Genomic DNA, 22,204 nt, shown 5'->3' on the forward strand with positions numbered 1-22,204 from the left:
ATTTTATTCTTTAAAAACTACAACAGTTATAAAATAAAAATAATTAAAATGAGGATAGCAAAAGAAACATGCCAATTGATTGTCTATATTTGAGCTCACCGTAATGCATATGTTGAAGAAATACTAACTGATCCTGGTTCAAAGCATGGAAGATAACTGCCTAGTAATCCAAAGTGACTAATTTGATAGACATTTTTTAATAAAGTTATTCATATTCCAAAAAGTTGCAGTTTCAGCAATAGAAAAGAATACATATAGCTCAGGGTTGAACCATGGAATCCTTATTGTTCGAGTTGGCTTGTTTGCTTGTAGATGGTTCATTACTCAACTAGGTAACATCTTTAATGCTAGAAAGGAGTTTATATATAAAGCTTGCCTTGTCAGCATCTTGTATGCATATATGTGTGTGTGCATTCTATTTTCCTTAATAGTTTCTTGATTAGTCTGTGGTTTAACTGCTTGTTTTTCTGAATTGACAGTTCCATTATCAGAGTATTGTTTACTACTTGATTGTTTGTTTGATATTAATCCTGGTGTTAATCCCCATTTAGGAACTGATTGTGGGTAAGAAGGTATTCTGGTATTTTTGTTACCTTTTTAGTTTCTTTATAATCTCTTTTGGATGCAAAATGTTTATCTCCATGTGCTTGTTGATGGCATATTTGTTTGCATGCCAAGCTTCCAGAAATTTCCTAGCATTTTTGGATTTTGCTTGGTATGGGATGCTCAGTTTTCCAGTTGAAATTATGGCTAAGTCTGTCCATCTACTGTGAAATTAAGGAGATTTCATCATGTCTTCTACTAGTTAGTGTTCATGGATACCCTCTGCTAATCTTCTGGCTGGCTGTTCTACATAGTGGCTGTTACAAATCTTACATTGTAGATTACTTTTATTTTTTCTTCTTGGGTTACTAGGTCTTTTAGTTTGCTTGTTTTGGAAGACTTGATTGGCTTGTATATGATGGTGATATTTGTGTGGTTGTAATAGTCTTCTGGTTATTTCAAGAGGATTGTACCCTCAGTGTGAGAGTTTGCCATGACCAAAACATAGACAATTACAGGAAGTTCTCACTTAATGACAATTGTTCAGCAACCATTTGAAACTATGACAGTATTGAATGAATGGTAACATCCTGCCTCTGGTTTCAGTTATACACTCCCACACTCAGTTTCTAAAGACATTAGCAGTTTACTCAAGGTCAAGGAGATAACAGTAGAGAAGAAATACAACCTAAACACAGTGTTTGAAAGAAGTTTGTCCAAATGGTTTGCTTTTTAACATGAGTGCAGAATAGTCAAAATCTAGTCCAGGGTTGCAAAATCCAAGTCAGGGTTGTCTGCCAGTCAGAATTTCACAAGCATCTAATTTTGTCCTAGTTCTACTAATTCCCCATTCTCTCTTATCTTTTAAATATTTTGATTGGAGCTGCAAATAGGCCCACCATTCGACCTCAATTCCCTGATTCTTCAACTCTTGTCTAGTTTGTAGTTCCCCTTTTTCATTTAATATCTCTTCGTAGGTGATGATTTTGTATCTTGATTGACTGGCAACATTGTGTTACTTTATTGGAGGTCCAATAAATTAACACAATGTTGCCAGCCAATCAAGATACAAAAAGAGCCAAAAAACAGACAGAAGATATTAGAAACACCAATCAAGCAGAACACAGCAAACTCCAAGACCAATAAACACAGACCAAGACTCCCAACCAATCAGGATGAAGAAAAAACCATTCTGGCACAGCAATAGGCTGCCCCAAATTTAAATCTGAAACCACTGTAAAAGTCTGACTCACAGATAAACACTATACAGAAGCCTGATGATGGCAGATGAGATTCTGCCGAAACATTGCTACAACTTTAAAAGCACAACTACAATGATGTGGGAAAATACCCGAACAAAGCCGAATGCTATACATACATAAACACACACACACACACACACACACACACACACACACACACGTTTTATTGGAACTTAAATTGGAAGAAGAAAAAGTAAAAGAAATGATGGTGGTATGGATGAAAAATTTTGGTCATAGCCATTTGGTCATTTAGATGATTGGCAAAAACTATGGAATAGAAACAAAAAATGACTTTAGCGATACCCTTCAAAGAAAATTTGTACAAATTATTTTATAGATGGCACATACCACCATCAAGATTGGCAAAAATGAACCGCAAACTTTCCCCCATGTGCTGGAAATGCAATAAAGAAATAGGAACCTATTATCACTTATGGTGGAGTTGCAAAGAGGCCCCAAAATACTGGCAAAATCTACATAAGTGGATAGAAGAAATATGTGGAATTAAAATACAACATAGGCCTGAGTTCTTTCTGCTAGGAATTAACACTGGGAAATACGATAAAAAAAAACCTGTATTTAATAATCCATGTAATTACTGCAGCAAGGTTGTCGTATGCACAGAATTGGAAAGTAAAGATATCCCAAATGAATTGGAAATATTGAGGAAAATTACAATGTGTGCAGAAATGGATAAATTAACAAAAAAACCTAAAAAATAAGGAAGATTTGGATTATTATAAAACATGGGATAAATTTTATGGTTGGCTAGAGATGAGGAAGATCCATGAGAATAAGGAATGATTATATTTATATTTAAAGCATGTAGATGGAAATTATATACTACTACTATTGGATTTAGCGAAGTAATGACAATGACTGATGTTAGGAAACTGTACCACGTTCAAATTTTTAATGTAAGACTTGTTTGTTTTTGCGTTTATTTGTTTAATAAAGTTTTTTTTTTAAAAAAATTCACAACCAGACTACATACAATGTTACACAAGAGCCAATGATCAGATAGTTGATTCCAACAAAAGTTAAGAGGGATGCAGCTTAAATCACGCTGCAGTCAGATGCTTTAATTTACTGCCTTGCTTGGTAAAAAGCTTCACAGAATGTCTTTGTTCTGATTTTTGCTCTACTCATTGGATGAGAGGTCTCAAAGACCTGACATATCATCTGACTGCTCCTGCTGTGAAGATGATATATGTATTTGGTCAGCCTCAGATGATTCTTACCTTTGTGTCTCTGACAATTTTCTGGTTCTGTGGAAGCAGTTTCTTCAAATTCATATTCAGATTCAATGCTGAGTCATGATAAGTATTTATGCCCAATCCTCCATGTTATGTTATGACTGAACACTCACTACTGGCACTACCAAAATTGCTGTTGTTAAGTGGTGTTGTCATGTGATATTTCACCTATTCTAAAATTTCTGAAATGGTGCTTCTTTAATTAATAATCCAAAACATTATACTTCTGTATTTTAGAATGAGAATTCTACTGTAACTACTGCCAATAATAAAAGGTGTTAAAATGCTGTAAATGGCTCTTAAAATAACACAGCAGCTTTTAAAAGAGCAATCTTGCTACATGTCAAGTTTATTTGCAGTGCCATCTTCATTTCTGCTTCCCTTTTATTAAACAATATGCAAATATTACCAAGTTGTACCCTTTGTTTTATGACTCATTAATCATCAGAAGTTGTTCACCAATGTTCTATTAAATGAAAAATACCCAGCTACTCTCAATCCAAATATTAATATTGGAAATTAAACAGTAGCAGAAATGTAAAATAATATAAATGATACAATTCACTTCCATATATGTAATAGATTATGTTATTGTGGCTGAAGAAAGGAAGTTAGACATGAATACTACCACCAAGGAAAAAAAATAGCTAGGCAAGCTTTGGAAATCAAATTTATTAAACATACCAACTTGCTCAATAACTTCTTTCCTCCATGTATATTTGAAACTTACATATGCATTTCTATATGTATACACTTACATATCATCTCTTTTTTCTGTCTCCCATTCACTTACTCACAAATATATGCACATATCCAAATGTGCATTTTTTCAATACTTTTTTCTATACAATGTTTATACAAACTAGGACTATAGCAAAAACATATTTACTTATATTTTTATTTTACTCTTAGTACTGCTGATCATCAGACTTAAAATATGCCATAAAAATGAACAGCCTTCCATGCAAGTGGCTGAATGTTTGAAGTACCTCAACAAGGAAATTCAGTGATTATATATCAGTCCTAGCTAATATAGCAACAGCGCTTAGACTTATATACCACTTCACAGTGCTTTACAACCATCTCTAAGTGGTTTACAGTATCGGCATATTGCCTCCAACAATCTGGATCCTCATTTTACTGACCTCAGAAGGATGGAATTCTGAGTCAACCTTGAGCTGATGAGATCCAACTGCTGGCAGCCAGCAGTCAGCGGAAGTACCTGCAGTACTGCATTCTAACCACTGTGCCACCATGGCTCTGTATCCAGTGACAATATATCAGTATCAGTATCACTTACCTGACATTTCTATTCCTACGCTACTTTAGCTCAGATATATTAGACTTCAGTTTAAATGATCTTTGTAATGTACTTTATACTTTTTAAAGTATCGGTTTATGTCTTGGATTTATTGGGGGTTTGAATTCATTTGATGGCATTTTATGAAAAGATAAAATAAAACCTACCCAATAATGTACTAAGAGTTTTTTTTCTTTATTACATTCTTGCAAATTGTTTCCTTGATTTGCTGTTTGGAGGTGTAGATTAATGAATCTACACCTAAAGAATCTAGCAGTAAAGAGGAACTAGCATCCCAGCAGTGGTAAAATTTTCTTTGTAAATGATTTCTGCGAAAAACTATTTTCTGTTTCCATTATGCCACTAACTTTAGAAAATGCCCAGTAAGAACTGGAGTGGGTATTTTTTCAGTCATTTTACAGGAAATAAAATTTCTTGCCATTACTATTAATATAAAGTAAAAAATTTGCCTGATTATGACAGTCTTGCCTATTTTAAATTCTAGACAAAGGCAAATTTCTACTTTAGAGTACTTTCTTTCTTCTCTTAATCCTATCCCCTGGTTATTTAACTGCAAATGATTCTCAAGATATTAAGGGAAAAGTCATAATTCTTTAGCAAAACTTTGTCAATTATCCAAGAGTTAGTCTACATGTAATATAAAACAAAAATAATTGAATTTAGGCAAGAAAAATCAAATGCACAGGTACAGTATATGTGGTACCTTGCTCAATAGTAGTAACTGTGAGAGGGATCTTGGAGTCCTAATGGACAACCATTTAAATATGAGCCAGTAGTGTGCTGCAGCTGCCAAAAAAGCCAACACAGTTCTAGGCTGCATAAACAGAGGGATAGAATCAAGAACACTTGAAGTGTTAATACCACTTTATAATGCCTTGGTAAGGCCACACTTGGAATACTGCATCCAGTTTTGGTCGCCACAATGTAAAAAAGATGTTGAGACTCTAGAAAAAGTGCAGAGAAGAGCAGCAGAGATGATTAGGGAACTGGAAGCTAAAACATATGAAGAATGGTTGCAGGAACTGGATATGTCTAGTCCAGTGGTTCCCAAACTTTTTCAGTCCACCGCCCCCTTGGTGCTACAAACTCATCCTCAGTGCCCCCCCACCCAGGGGTGGGATTCAAATTTTGGTAGGCGTGGCCTAATTTGAGGGCATGGCCTGCTTGGATACGTGACTGGGTGGGCGTGGCTTGCTGGTCATGTGACTGGGTGGGCATTACTTGCTGGTCAAGTGACTGGGTAGGCATGGTTTGGTGACTGGCAAACCAAATAAAAGTAGTCCTCACTTAATGGCAGGTTGCTTAGCAAGTGTTCTAATTTATGACTGGCCTCCCCAGAGCTACTTGACCTGTTTTTGGAGTTTTGACAGCCATGCACACACACATACATATACATACACACACACACACACACACACACACACACCCTTCTAACCCAGCTGGTTGGACTAGATATCTCATTCGCTTTCTCCTCCCTCCCTTTCTCTTTTCTTTTCTTTTCTTTCCTTCTTTTCTTTTCTTTTCTTTTCTTTTCTTTTCTTTTCCAGTCCACCTCCCCCTTGATGCTACAAACTCATCCTCAGTGCTCCCCACCCCCACCCCCTATAAACAGCATTATTTGGAATAGCGGTTTGCGTGACCCACCAAAGAAGATAGTAACAGTAAAATTCAAAATTGTAACAATTAATTGCACATTTATTCAAAATCCAATTTAAAAATCTTTTACGTTAATGTTAATTCAACAAAATCATTGAACATGATCCAGTGATATCAGGTTTTCAAAGTCTGATAGTCATTTATCAAGAACCTTAGTAACTAGTAACTTGGCAAACTCAGTAAAATTTAAGAATTTACTGAACAGTGAAGCAGTTACTAATGCGATGGATGGGCTTGATGAAGTGATACCAGTTTCCTAATGTCTGGTTTTAAGTCACTTAGCAGGAGTCTTAAATCACCACGGTCAGTAATCTGGAGTCGATTTCTTTGCTTGGAGAGAAGTTGGATGACCACACTGAAACCACGTTCCACCAAATATGATGTTGGAAATGCAACAAAGATCTTCTTAACTACTGTCCATAGTGCAGGATAACGATCAGAAATTCCTTCTGTAACCAAAACTCTTGGTATGATTTCTTAAACTTAGGCTTCAGCTCAATGTCATTTTTCATTTCTATTAGTTGTTCCTCCACTGCCCCATCTTCCTCAGTATCTAAAAATGGATTATCACCCAATCTGGAATTTCCATCAAAAGAAGATCCTGATACTGCTCAGACGCATCTTTATGCAGCATGTCCAAATGGTCACAAAAAACATGCAGATCGTCATCTTGTATCCCACCTTTCTTTTCTAGCTCAGACAAGCTTGGAAAGTGGTATAGCTCACGACGGCCTATATTGCACTTGAATAGAGCTAACTTTGAAATAAATGTAGAGATGACAGATTTGGCCTTAATAAGATTGACTTCATTTCCTTGCAACTGCAAATTTGAACTTTGTAAACAGTTCTGCTAAATAAGTAATGTCATGCCTGATCTCTGAGTTCATCATTGAGCAAAGCATTCTTGCCTTCAAAAAACTCTACAAAAAGATTGTAAAAGTGTCTCAAACAGTTGCCTTTTGATAGCCAATGAACTTCTGTATGAAGCAGCAAACGATCAAAATCTTCATCATTCTCAACACAGAGCTCTTGGAATAGTCGATCATTGAAAGCATGTACTTTAATTTTGTTCACTGCAGTAATGACAGTGTGTAATGACTTGTTCACTGAGGTTTTTTGCAACCAGATGTTGGCGATGAATGACACAGTGAATGGGAAAGACATTTGGCACTGCTTTTTTCAAGTAAGCAACACACCCACGGTAGCAACCAGTCATTGATGGCACTCCATCAGTTGCACAAGCAAGTATGTTGGTTAGTGGAATTTCCTTGTCTTTGAAGAACTGCTCAACAACATGAAATATTGACTCCCCTTTAGTATCTGTATTTAGTTGCCTTGCAAATAACAACTCTTGAGTCAAACTTTCATCTTTAATAAAGCACACATAAGCAAGAAGCAAAGATTCATTGCCTGGCAAAGTTGATTCATCCAGCTGTAATGCAAAGTCTGTTGTCCATAGTATGCTGCACAATACATCTTCCACATTCTCAGCCATTTCATCTATGCGTCTTTGAACTGAATTGTTGCTGAGAAGAATTGTCTTAATTATATCATGTGGTGACTTATGCAAAACAGTACTCAGAACCTCACTAATGGCTGGTAGGATGAGTTCTTCACCAATAGTATGTGGCTTTCAGACTTAGCAATCAGCAATGAAATGTTGTACGATGCACGCAAACCGTCAGTGTTTTGTTGGGAAGCATTTGAAAACATGTGAGACAGTGTTGGGTGCTTTTGAAATTTGTCATGGAGTGATTGGAAAAAAGTTAGATTTTTGTCTGCCTTGTCAGAATGTGCCTTCTTCAAATGTTCGTTCAGTCTCCAATGCTTCATTGCCTCATTAGAAAATACTTTTCCACATATTAGGCACTGTGGCAGCTGCTGGTTTGATGATGCTGGTATAAATCTATTCTTCAGATACTCCACACTATATTGTCTACATTTCTTCTTTAATTTTTTTGCTTCTGTCATTTCTGCTCTGAAAATCAGAGTATTTACAATATGTGTGTGTTCACATTTGGTTTGAAAAGAGTTACAGTTGCGGGGGGGTGGGGCGGGTTAGTAGAAATCTACTTTTTTAAACCAAATACAAGTGGTCCTTGCTTAATGGCCGGTTGCTTGGCAAGTGTCCTAATATTTATGACTGACCTCCCCAGAGCTACTTGACCTGTTTTTGGAGTTTTGACAGCCATGCACACACACATACATATACATACACACACACACACACACACACACACACACCCTTCTAACCCAGCTGGTTGGACTAGATATCTCATTCGCTTTCTCCTCCCTCCCTTTCTCTTTTCTTTTCTTTTCTTTTCTTTCCTTCTTTTCTTTTCTTTTCTTTTTTCTTTTCTTTTCTTTTCCAGTCCACCTCCCCCTTGATGCTACAAACTCATCCTCAGTGCTCCCCACCCCCACCCCCTATAAACAGCATTATTTGGAATAGCGGTTTGCGTGACCCACCAAAGAAGATAGTAACAGTAAAATTCAAAATTGTAACAATTAATTGCACATTTATTCAAAATCCAATTTAAAAATCTTTTACGTTAATGTTAATTCAACAAAATCATTGAACATGATCCAGTGATATCAGGTTTTCAAAGTCTGATAGTCATTTATCAAGAACCTTAGTAACTAGTAACTTGGCAAACTCAGTAAAATTTAAGAATTTACTGAACAGTGAAGCAGTTACTAATGCGATGGATGGGCTTGATGAAGTGATACCAGTTTCCTAATGTCTGGTTTTAAGTCACTTAGCAGGAGTCTTAAATCACCACGGTCAGTAATCTGGAGTCGATTTCTTTGCTTGGAGAGAAGTTGGATGACCACACTGAAACCACGTTCCACCAAATATGATGTTGGAAATGCAACAAAGATCTTCTTAACTACTGTCCATAGTGCAGGATAACGATCAGAAATTCCTTCTGTAACCAAAACTCTTGGTATGATTTCTTAAACTTAGGCTTCAGCTCAATGTCATTTTTCATTTCTATTAGTTGTTCCTCCACTGCCCCATCTTCCTCAGTATCTAAAAATGGATTATCACCCAATCTGGAATTTCCATCAGATCCTGATACTGCTCAGACGCATCTTTATGCAGCATGTCCAAATGGTCACAAAAAACATGCAGATCGTCATCTTGTATCCCACCTTTCTTTTCTAGCTCAGACAAGCTTGGAAAGTGGTATAGCTCACGACGGCCTATATTGCACTTGAATAGAGCTAACTTTGAAATAAATGTAGAGATGACAGATTTGGCCTTAATAAGATTGACTTCATTTCCTTGCAACTGCAAATTTGAACTTTGTAAACAGTTCTGCTAAATAAGTAATGTCATGCCTGATCTCTGAGTTCATCATTGAGCAAAGCATTCTTGCCTTCAAAAACTCTACAAAAGATTGTAAAAGTGTCTCAAACAGTTGCCTTTTGATAGCCAATGAACTTCTGTATGAAGCAGCAAACGATCAAAATCTTCATCATTCTCAACACAGAGCTCTTGGAATAGTCGATCATTGAAAGCATGTACTTTAATTTTGTTCACTGCAGTAATGACAGTGTGTAATGACTTGTTCACTGAGGTTTTTTGCAACCAGATGTTGGCGATGAATGACACAGTGAATGGGAAAGACATTTGGCACTGCTTTTTTCAAGTAAGCAACACACCCACGGTAGCAACCAGTCATTGATGGCACTCCATCAGTTGCACAAGCAAGTATGTTGGTTAGTGGAATTTCCTTGTCTTTGAAGAACTGCTCAACAACATGAAATATTGACTCCCCTTTAGTATCTGTATTTAGTTGCCTTGCAAATAACAACTCTTGAGTCAAACTTTCATCTTTAATAAAGCACACATAAGCAAGAAGCAAAGATTCATTGCCTGGCAAAGTTGATTCATCCAGCTGTAATGCAAAGTCTGTTGTCCATAGTATGCTGCACAATACATCTTCCACATTCTCAGCCATTTCATCTATGCGTCTTTGAACTGAATTGTTGCTGAGAAGAATTGTCTTAATTATATCATGTGGTGACTTATGCAAAACAGTACTCAGAACCTCACTAATGGCTGGTAGGATGAGTTCTTCACCAATAGTATGTGGCTTTCCAGACTTAGCAATCAGCAATGAAATGTTGTACGATGCACGCAAACCGTCAGTGTTTTGTTGGGAAGCATTTGAAAACATGTGAGACAGTGTTGGGTGCTTTTGAAATTTGTCATGGAGTGATTGGAAAAAAGTTAGATTTTTGTCTGCCTTGTCAGAATGTGCCTTCTTCAAATGTTCGTTCAGTCTCCAATGCTTCATTGCCTCATTAGAAAATACTTTTCCACATATTAGGCACTGTGGCAGCTGCTGGTTTGATGATGCTGGTATAAATCTATTCTTCAGATACTCCACACTATATTGTCTACATTTCTTCTTTAATTTTTTTGCTTCTGTCATTTCTGCTCTGAAAATCAGAGTATTTACAATATGTGTGTGTTCACATTTGGTTTGAAAAGAGTTACAGTTGCGGGGGGGTGGGGCGGGTTAGTAGAAATCTACTTTTTTAAACCAAATACAAGTGGTCCTTGCTTAATGGCCGGTTGCTTGGCAAGTGTCCTAATATTTATGACTGACCTCCCCAGAGCTACTTGACCTGTTTTGGAGTTTTGACAGCCATGCACACACATGCACACACACTCCCTTCTAATCCTGCTGGAGCAGGTCATTGGACTAGAATCAGCAACGCATCTCTGATTAGATTCTAGTAGTGAACAGAATCTAAATCAGAGATGCTTTGCTGATTCTTGTTCATTTGTTTTATGTCCGAGTGGAGTGGTGTACCAAATCAATGGGGTGAGCCTGAGAGAAGGAAAGAGAAAGAGAGGAAAGAAAGAGAGAGGGAAAGAGAGAGAGAGAAGAGAGAAGGAAGAAAAGGGAAAAGGGAAAGAAAGAAAAAGGGACAAAGAAAGAGTGGTGGATGGAGGGAGAGACAAAGACAGAGAGAGAGACCTGATGCATCAGATTGAAATGAGGTCTAGTTTAGAGGCCCTTTCCCACATTGAAACATCTTTGCCAGCATCTTTGCCAGCACATTGAAACATCTTTGGCTTCTATTAATTAAAGGTTTTGTGGACGAAACATGGCCAAGACTATCAGGAAGCTCTCACATTTTGTTGAGGCTTTAAACAGGATCCATTGGACCAGTGCCAATTCTGAAGACGACAAAACCAAAATGTACTGGTAAATTACAAGAACACACACACACACACACACACACTCCCTTCTAACCCTGCTGGAGCAGGTGATTGGACTAGAATAGATATCTCATTATATTTCTCCTCCCTCCCTCCTTCTTTATTTCTTTTTCTTTCTGTCCCTTCCTTCCACCCCCCCACCTTTCTTTGTCTGCCCCGTTTTCTTTCTGTCCCTTTTCTCTTTCTTTTCTTTCTCTCTCTCTCTTTCCCTCTCTCAGGTTCACCCCATTTACTGATGCATGCTCCGGTGCAAGGGCTTAATGGGGTAAGCCTGCGGGGCCTCGCCTTGAACGCAGCTGCAGTGGGACATTTGAAAAGGAGAGCAAAGCGATTCTGGCTTTCCTCCACTTTTCAAACATCCTGCCACCACTGAGTTCAAGGCAAGCACGTCAGGAAAGCAGAGGAAAGCCAGAAAGCACATCAGGAAAGCGGAGGGAAGCCAGAGTGGTTTTGCTCCCCTTTTCAAACATCCCGTAGCTGCTGCATTCAAGGAAGGCATGTCCGGAAAGCGAAGGAAAGCCAGAGTGGCTTTGCTCCCCTTTTCAAACATCCCACCACCGTTGCGTTCGAGGCGAGGCCCTGCAGGCCCACCCAATTGACTGCTGCACACTCTAATGCAAGGGGCTCAATGGGGTTACCTGCGGGATCTTGCCTCGAACACAGCAGCAGTGGGACATTTGAAAAGGAGAGCAAAGCCGCTCTGGCTTTCCTGCACTCCCGCCGCTGCTGTGTTCGAGGCAGGCACGTCGGGAAAGTGGAGGAAATCTGGAGTGGACTTGCAGAGTGTAACTCACCTAGATCAGACGGTGGTAGGCAGGCAGGGCTGGCTGGCTGGCTGGCTGGCTGGTGCTGGTAGCGATGGCGGGCGGGAAAATGGGAAACAAGAGCACATGTGCTACATAAGAAGTGACTGGGTGGGATGGGCAGGAAATGCTGTCAGCGATTGTTGCACATGCGCGCAATGTCACACGTGCACAATAAGGACTGACAGCAGAAAATGGAGGAGCGGGGGGAGGGGGCAGGGCCAGCCAGGGGCCCTTTTTGCCAGTTCTTCAACCTACTGGAACGATAACAACCAGTTCTTGTGAACTGGTAAAATCTCACCTCTAAATTGTGCCCTGCGAGGGGCCCACCTCCAGCGCCCCCTGCCACCTCTTAGCACCCCCCTGATGGCCCCCTTGCCTCTTACCACCCCCTAAGTCATCTCACTGCTCCCCAGGGGGTGGTACCACCCACTTTGGGAACCACTGGTCTAGTCTAATGAAAAGTAGGACTAGGGGACACATGATAGCAGTGTTCCAATATCTCAGGGGCTGCCACAAAGAAGAGGGAATCAAGCTATTCTCCAAAGCACCTGAGAGCAGGACAAGAAGCAATGGGTGGAAACTAATGAAGAAGAGAAGTAACTTAGAACTAAGGAGAAATTTCCTGACAGAACAATTAATCAAGTGGAACAACTTGCCTCTTGAAGTTGCTCCAACACTGAAAGTTTTTAAAAAGATGTTGGATAACCATTTGTCTGAAGTGGAGTAGGGTTTCCTGCCTAAGCAGGGTGTTGGACTAGAAGACCTCCAAGTTCCATTCCAATTATATTACTCTATTATTCTATTAGGTGTAAACTAATAAGCAACTGAACTTGAATGGATCGCGCTGTCTCACTTGGGCTTGGACCTGGCATTATTGAACATGAATCTGCAAAGAAGATAAATTAGTACCATGACAGGCCAATATATAAGAAAATTGCTTTCCCAATATTTTTATATAAAATCCATTGGTTTCCCCCAAATATTTTATATTTTTTTTTACTGGCAAGATTATATGTACAAAATTCAATCGAACAAAATGTTCACTGTATGTGTGGCCATTCTTCTTCTTTCCATTTTATGATTATTATTGAAAATAATTTAGTTGTAAGATGAAGTTCTTTAAAATGATTCCACAGGGTGTCAAATCGCTGGATACCACTGCTATAATAAGAGATACAAAAGATAAGGAGAGAAAGGCTGTCCTACCTTTACTAGGTGCCGATTTTCTCACAGATGCAACATGATCTTCTGAGATGGCAAGTCTTCTCACTACATCAGCCAGAGCTGCTTTCAACACTGTGATTTCATCTTCTTGCTGCTGTACTCTCAGTTCAAGAGCCGAAAGGCGATCTTGGACATCAGAGGTACTTGCTGCAGAAATGCTATCATCTGTGGGAATAAAAGACATGGTGCTTTCAAAGTGTGCTGTAACATTCTAAAAGAGAACTGTTTGTACATTTATGTCGTTCCATCAAAATAAAAGTTTGTGCTGACCAATTATAAAATAGAAACAATCAATCTATATAATAGAAACAGGAGAAACACAATAAAATTGAGAAGTCTGTGAAAATATTTATAAAAGAAATTTTAAAGTCTCAAGTTTATTCAAAGTGGTTGGCCATATTTTGGTATTTGAATCTACAGTATCATTATTATAGAGGCAGCCTGGCATCCATTAAATGTATTGGGATTGTAATTCCCAGAACTCCCAGCCAAAGTGGCAACATTTAGAGGAACTATGGAATAAATGTCTTGACTGTAAACCTCTCCATTAGATGTGAGAAATTGTTGAAAGCCATATCTTACATTAAGCATCTATATGCAACCGCTTCTACCCACACAATCCCAAAAAGGCTTTATGGGAAATTAAAGTAAGGGGTACCAAACAGGAAACTTAACAGAATGTCCAAACTGGTAAATAAAATCCCTAATTTCACATGGTGGCAAAAAAATGCTTAGATCCAATACAGATTAGAGCAGACCTGGGTATTTTATGACCCCCGGCCACATCTGGCTCTTTGGCTGTCCCTGTCCAGCTTGCATGAGATAAATCAAAAATTAGAAATTAAACATAACTAAGCAAGCCACAGGAAGCAAGAAAAGAAGTCCAGTAGGGTCTTGCTCTATGCACTTGCAACACATTCCTTCAGTCAGCTGGCGGCTGCACAAGAACAAGGAGAGAATAAAGCATTTTTCAGTGCCTGCACAGTGTTCACCCCTTGTCTGACACAGTTTGGGGAGTTGAGGTGGCAGAGTTTGAGGGCATCAAATCAAGGCCCTCCATAACAATATCAGTTTCTCATGTGTCCCCTTGGAAAAATTAATTGCCCACCCTTAGATTAGGGAACTGTGTATACCATTCTCCATGGAAAGGGACATTTCAAATGTTTCCAATTCTTTTAGAAAAGGCTGAAGAACAAGAGATGTTGCTGGTACATTCTGGATTATAGAGAAAGCCAAAGAATATGAAAACGAAATTAATATGTGCTTCACTGATTATAGAAAGGCCTTCCATTGTGTCAGCCATGTTGAAAATGGGAATCTCATAATATCTCATTGTCCTCATACAAACCCTATAAAATATGACAAAATGGATTAGTTCCAGGTTGGTAAAGAAAGGAGTCAAAGTTCAATACTGTCTTCTTATTATTGAACCTATACAAGGTTCAATACATTAATAGAAAATCAGTGTGATTTAAAAATTGAAAGAAAAATCAACAATAGCCTATGCCTAGGATGCTATTCATGACAGCAGGTAAAAATGCAAACTCTAGTAATAAAATTCCAGGAACACAATGAAAAAATGGAACTGAGATTAAATAAAAAGAAAGTCACACAAATGACAAGTATACCGGGTTTCCCCTGAAAATGAGACCTAACCAGAAAAGAAGCCTTAATGCATAGAATTGTTCTCTCTTTGAATTCATCAAATAACAAGGATCTACTCCAGATTGCCATTTTATTTGGTTGCAGTGGCACAACATAACAAGTTATGGGGTACAAACGTACTCATCTAATGAATCATTCAGTATATACCGAATCTTCAATTGGATGAAATATGACTGAAATGACTATCAAAATCAGCTTTTTACAGTATTATAACTTCCAGGTATTTATTAATGCATTAGAAGGTCCTAATGAACAATACTGAGATGTCCATATAACTATTCCTATGATTATTAAAGGCATGCACAAATAGGGTATCAAAAGAAAATACTTAAAAAACAATATCTCAAGCTCATCTGTGAAATGAGACAGTCCTACAAGTAGCCTGGGCTGGACCCATGCCATGAAGGACTTTAAAGATAATTATCAACTCCATAAATTGTACCCAAAACCAAATTGGCAGCCAGTGCAATTTGCAGACCAGTAGTGTTACAAAGACTACTCTGGGGGCCCCAAAAATTGCCTGCGCCACTGTACTCCTGCAGCTTCCAAATGCTCTTAAAGGATAGATTAGAAAAAAAAGATAAATAAAAAGTTAGTTAGAACTATGAAAACTATTTTTAAAAAATGGGGTATAGCCTAGATTCGTAGATGTGTACAATCATGAATTTTATGATTAAGGTTACTAAGTTACCAATGACATCTAGCACTATACCTTACTGAAGTAAAATTTAGGAGAAGAGGTGAGTTTCTTAAACAAATGCTTAGGTACCATTTGGGGCCAGATGAAAGTTATCAAATGGAAACTGAAACTTACTATTAATAATCAAATCAACCAGTGCTTGCTTGGAGAGACTGCTGATATAGATAGGGTTACATACTGACTGAAAGATGGGATAAACTGTTTGGGAACTCTCTGGATTTTATATTGCTGCTGGATGCCCTTTGATGGCAGCTACATGGAGGTTTAGCTAGCCACAGCACTTCCATTTGGAACGTGAGCTTTAATCTGTCTTCCACATATTGGTCGCTTCTACTATTTATACAGATTAAAGCTTCAACTGGTGCAAAATACAATTGTTTGTCTATTGATTAGATTGCACTAAAATGTTGCGTTATTTTGACTTTGTGTTATCTAGCTTTCTTATTTTTTTTTTTACTGAAATACACTGTTATTTGCAACTGATTCTGATCTAAATCATTAGCTAACAATATTGCAGGTTTCGTAGTAATCTAAGTAATTCCTAGTAAATCTAAGGGAAAAAAGGGATAAAAGTAAGTTATTTGGATAGATAGTGAATGCAGTTACTTCTTCAAGATTCCCAGAAGTATATATGTAATTAAATGTAAAAATGTTACAAGAAAATAAATGCTCAGAAAAAAGTAAAGCTTCATTATTCCTGTGTAGTGCAGTCTAGAAATGCCATTTTGATTAAAATGTTCATATCAAGCTAGCTTTGCAAGGATGTAACGAATTCTATTTGTCTCCGTAATAAACTGTTTGGAACTATACAAGTTTTAGTACTCCATCCTGTTCTTATAGTACTATAGTTAATAAGATCATAATATTCAGCACATTTGGTGGGCTGTCAAAAGCTGATTTCAACTCCCTATGTGCAATACATGCTTATTTTCAAAAAAAAACCTGTTTTCATTCCATTCTATGAACATAGCCATTTAAGTATCAACTCCTTCAAAAAAAACAAAAAAAAACCCTTCCTATGTTCTTGAAATGCTATCAAACAGCAGTTGGACTTAGTACAATGTATCTTTATGACTGTTGAAACAGGAACTTGGCAGGAATTGGTTAACTGCATGTCTTCTAACCGGAAGAGATTTAAGACCTCTTCACTCATGGAAATACCAGTAGTTCAGACCTCACTTTCAGTAACTGACTTCTCTTACTAATTAATTTAATGTAAAAAAACAAAATAAATTACCCTTGTCTCTGGAAACAATACCTAGGATATAGAAGAACAATATGTAGATGTTAATAACCATCACAAGCATTTAATAATTTGAGCCTTGTCACTTGAATTACATCTGAATTTAATGACCAGAAAGGTGCTTCACAATATTTCAAAATGATGAAGCTGACAGGAAAGATTAAGATAACATAAGATGGTATATCATGTAACTCACCTCCCTAGGTTACCTGCTATAAAAGACAAATAAACCTCCACTCCCCCTCCTTTATTAGAAGAATAAAGGTAGTCCTTTCTTACCAACTGCCTTGTTTAACAACTGTTCCAAATTATGACAGTTGGGGAAAAAACAAACTTGCAACCAATCCTCACATGCAGTGGGCCATAGTCCCATGATCACTATTTGGGCACTTTGCAATCAGTGCATATTTATGATCACTCCAGCTTCTGCAGTCGCATGATCAACATTTGAGCACTTCACATCTGGCTTGCAAATAAGCATAATTATGCAGAAATTAACAACAAGCAGAAAATGTAGAAGTGAAATCTTACGTCATGTGATTTCCCACTTATTGCAGTTGTTTTGCTTAACAGCAGGAATGGAAATGAACTTGTAGATCAGCATGGTCATGTGATTTTTCATTTAGCAACTATAGCACTTAATAATGGAGTTGCTGGTCCCAATTGCAGTTGGTATTTGAGCGGCTCAATTCTCCAGAATGGTTTCGACAGGATCCATGTGTTGAGATGTATTCAACTCTGGTTGGTTATAGACTGAATAGAAAAACTGAAGACACACCCCCTCTGGGCTACCATCTCGTTCTTCTATTCAGTCTCGGCTGATATAGACTATTGCTCAAGAGCTCCTCTGTTTTCTTTTAGCTTCAAATTCTTGATTTTTTATTTTGGTTATATCCACAAAATAGTCCTAAAGGGACTACACACACAACAGACCTTAAATCGTCTTTGTGTTTTCAATCAACTGAACGAATTGCTACAGGCTCAGCAAACTGCCTGACTGTTTTACAAGAGTCTCCATTTTGCACACAATTGCATTTCTCTCCAATCGCTCCCAAAAAACCTAGAAAAGAGAATTGGGAGCGTGGAAGACTTTTCTGACTGCTGGGTAGCCTGCCCACATTAAGGGAGAGTTACCCAGTCAGCACAGGGAGTTCAAGGTACGGAGCCAGAAGCAGTCAGTGCTTAACAGCTGACTGGCATCTATCAGTTTGGCGCATTACTTCAGGACAACTCACTCCCAAAATCATCACAAAAAGGATTGGGAGTGTCAAAGCTTTTTTTGTCTGCTAGGTAGGCTGCTCATGTTAAGGGAGCGCTACCTAGGTAGCATACGGAAGCCAGAAACAGCACCCAACAGCTGACTGGTGGAGACCCTTTTCAGCATTTATTTTGAAGATCACAAGAATGAAGGTATTAAAGGGCTCCTAAACTGAAAAAACCTGACAGACAACCTGGATCCTGTCTACACCATCTGAGAAGGTGCATTCTCAGTCTACCAATGCCCTTTTCTTGCTATCACTCTGACAACAGACAAATGGGAGCAGTCAACTCACGTTGTTGTTTTTTTGTCACAGCCAGGGGTGGGTTTCTACTGGTTCTGTCCACCTCTGTAGAACTGGTTCCTCCAAAGAGCAGCAGACATAGAACCGGTTCTATGTCTGCTGCTGTTGTGGCCCACCCCCTCTCCTGGGCTCTTACCTGACCTTTATTTTCTGTTTTTTCAACTGCAGCTGCTTTGCGCGACACAGCTACAGTTGAAAAAGCAGGAAAAAAGGGCTTTTCCAACCACTGTGCACCCACACGTAGCACTGGTCAGCTGTCCGGGCAGCTCAGCAGGTTGTCAATTGCACTTGCATGACTCATGGGACTCGTGCATGTGCGCATGACACTAATAGACAGAACCGGTAGTTATACCAGTCAGATCCCATCCCTGGTCACAGCTGAACAATTTTGATGCTCTGTAGCTTTTTGGACTCTATAATGATTCTAGTACAGCAGGGATATCACTCTTGCTGTCACCTATTGGTCCCTAAAATCACCAGTTTGTCATTTTTGCAATCATCCAATGCCAAATCCATCAGGAGGCTGGGCCATATTGTGGAGGTGTTTGTGGCTGGGATTGCTTGCCTCCTCTCTTCTGCTGCCTCTGAAGACTCCTTGCCTCCTGGATTAATCAATCCATGAGTTTGGATAATAGTTCTAATAGTTCAAAGCTTCCAGATTCTGATTACAGCCATGGTGAATGTAGTCACTTGGCTGTGGCTCTTCTTTTGCACTCCAATCAGTGAAGCTTGTGGTTGTCCAAGTCTCCTTAAATTGCAAATAAATACATTTAAAACACATATTACTTCATGCTGCTTCTTGTTCCTTCTTTTTAGTTCTCAGCCTTCCAGATAGAAGTAAGAAAAAACCCACTGATTTTCTCTAAAAGGTAAAGCTAAAGTCTGAAGGGAAAGGTCTTGTCTTCTAGCTGATTCTATCTAGATAGCTGATTCTTTTCATACTGGCCAATACTGGTCAATAACAGAATACAATATTTTGCAAACGTCACAACCCTCTTTCCTCATATGCTACATACTGTAAACTTTGTTCTGGGCTTCATAACCAAACAATCACATCTTCACTATTTCAACCATTAAATCAATTGATCCTTCCATGAATGGAACTCAACCTACCTCAATCACAAAGAACTCTTGGTAACATTCAGGAAAACAAAAACATGAAATCAGAAATAAAGAGCTTTTTAACAGTAATATCTGACCCAATTACATTAGCAGGAAAAATGGCTTATATATATTTTTTGCAGATTACGAACTCCAATGTAAAACATTTTTATATTCTCAGTTGTAATGAACCTTGTCCCACATATTGCTAGGAGAGGTCATCTAGAACTTTGTATCCCTACTGAGCCTTATCATCCAATTCCAAGGAAACAGTTGGTACACTTGGGCAATAATAGGATGCATGACTAATGGGATGGACATGAAAAAATGAACTGAAAAAAAAATCCAGACAGGACAGGTATCAGACATACAACCCATTTTAGAAAGGAACAAAATCTCCCCAGGAAGAGCATCTTTACACTCTGTCACTAGATTTGTAGGCAAACAGCTGTGACAATGAACATCTCTGCACAATCGTATCTAGTGCACTAGCTGAGTCTCTTTCTAGCTGGATTTAGTAATGACTATTCACCCCTTAAGTTATACCATGTCTTAATTATCCCAAAGGTGTTTTTCAAGAGGCAACTGGACGTTCTTGTTTTTCTTTGAAGATGTTTTGCTTCTCATCTAAGAAGCTTCTTCAGCTCTGACTGGATGGTGAGGAATCTCCAGTCAGAGCTGAAGAAGCTTCTTGGATAAGAAGTGAAACATCTTCAAAGAAAAACCAGAAAGTCCAGTTACCTCTTGAAAGAGTACCTTTGGGACAACCATGACCTGGATAACTGAGAATCTCCATAGATATGTCTTGATTACTACAACACCCTTTTCACAGGTTTACCCTTGAAAATTGTCCAAAAGTTATATTTGGTATAAAATGTGGCAGCGAGGCTACTAAGCAGTACAAAGTACAGGGATTGTGTACACATGAAATATCTGCACTACCTGCAAATTACCAGGCACAACTTTTGTTGCCATTCCTGACCTCTGGAATAATATTCTTCTTGGAGTTGAAGAACTTTAAGAAAGTTCTTAAAAATCTTGATATTCTGGCAAACACAATTGATTGGTAAACCTGCAATGAAATGAGATGTCATTGATGTTTCTGTCCTTCCTCCACATAGCTGTTTAATCATTTTGTTTTTTGCTATTATTATGATTATTACTGCTTTGCATGTCTCCTTAAGTGGTTTTGCAATTGGGTGATTTTACCTTTGAAGTACAAATCAATTTTTACACTTCATATCTGTGTAAAGTAAGCAAGAAAGGTCCTCTTGAAGATACTCTCTTTCAGAAGGTCATTCTTGTAAGCAGATGACGCTGCTACATGCATTGGCTTCCAATCTCACAATGTTTAGAAAATATGTGAAGATAATACATGTTTTTCATTAGTTCATTAATTGTTAAATATTTTAGCATTCTATCTGCATTTTTAATATTCAATATTTCCTTATTTTTAAATCTGTAAATGCCATGAGTGCTGTCCAAAGTGAAAAGATGGAATATAAAGCAAATAAATACGTATAGGAAAAATAAATTGCTAGATATTGTTTTGTCAAAGCTCTCAAAAAAAAGAAGCTTTCTCCCGCACTTGTGATGCCTTCCACTTAACTTACAAGGAAAGTTTACCTACTGCTTAACTTTGGTATACCTTTTATTTATTCTGTTCTGTGCCACTTTTATTTGTTATGTATTTAAGACTTTTAAAAAATAAATTATACTAATCCTGATGAAAAAAAATCCGTAGTTTTATTGGGAGAGGCAGAAAATAAATGAATTGCCCAGACAATCGAAATAACCTTTTGGGAATTAGCAAATTCGTTAATTCAGCTTTGCCTCTAGTCCATTCAGGACTTCAACAAGTTTTCATGTTTCATCCATATCCACAACTTGATGTTTGCAAAATATACCCCCTTCGAAATTACAAATCAGTATGGCCAAAAATATGACTTTCTGAAGTTGTAGTTCAAACACATCTGAAAGGCATCGATTTATAGACAGTTTGTAGATGATCTGTAATATTCAGTTACACCTCCAATTTTCTTCAGATGGCAACCTTATTATCTTGAACAGCTTGAGGCTGAGTAGAAAATATTTTAACTTAAACCACAATGGTTCTCATAAAAAATGTTTCAAACCATTTGTTAAACCATCAAACAAGAACAAGAAAATACATCCAATCATTTTCCTCTCAGGAACTCAATGTGGCTTCTGCACTGTTAAGATATCCCATCTTACAAGCTCTGACTTTTTCCCCACAATAGGAAAGTACCACATGCCAACCACAATTTAAATTAGAAAAATGTTTAAACATTTCCCCTATACAGGGAAACTCCAGCACTTCAGCTTTCAAGATATTGTAGGCACTTATAATTTTTTAAAAAAATGTTAGCTTAAATAAAAGAATTACACATAATATTTAAGTATGCAGCCATATTAACAATAAGGAATATTATTCAGAATCAGCAAGTCTGAATATTTACCACAGATTGGGACCTGCTTTGTAAATCTCATTACTACTGCTGTTTCTGCCACTAGCATCCTTTCACCATCTTATGACATGTTTGCTTTTTAAACAGTGTGGTCTATAGTCAAATACTAGCCACATAAGATCTGAACGCTAAAA

The 22,204-nt window shown here is 37.9% G+C and overlaps 1 protein-coding gene across 3 annotated transcripts in view; it reads right to left on the reverse strand.

Moving 5' to 3' along the window:
* The window catches only part of EML4 (EMAP like 4), a 136,239-nt gene that overhangs the window by 62,555 nt on the left and 51,480 nt on the right, over nt 1-22,204 (reverse strand). For all 3 annotated transcript variants that reach the window (XM_026695830.2, XM_087932653.1, XM_087932646.1), the window contains exon 2: nt 13,293-13,475. In XM_026695830.2, the coding sequence (XP_026551615.1) occupies nt 13,293-13,475 (183 nt within the window). The remainder of the gene's footprint in view (nt 1-13,292; nt 13,476-22,204) is intronic.

The sequence above is a fragment of the Pseudonaja textilis genome, chromosome 1, assembly GCF_049901715.1.
Source record: "Pseudonaja textilis isolate UNSWEBS1 chromosome 1, rPseTex1.2, whole genome shotgun sequence".
Lineage (NCBI taxonomy): Eukaryota > Metazoa > Chordata > Lepidosauria > Squamata > Elapidae > Pseudonaja > Pseudonaja textilis.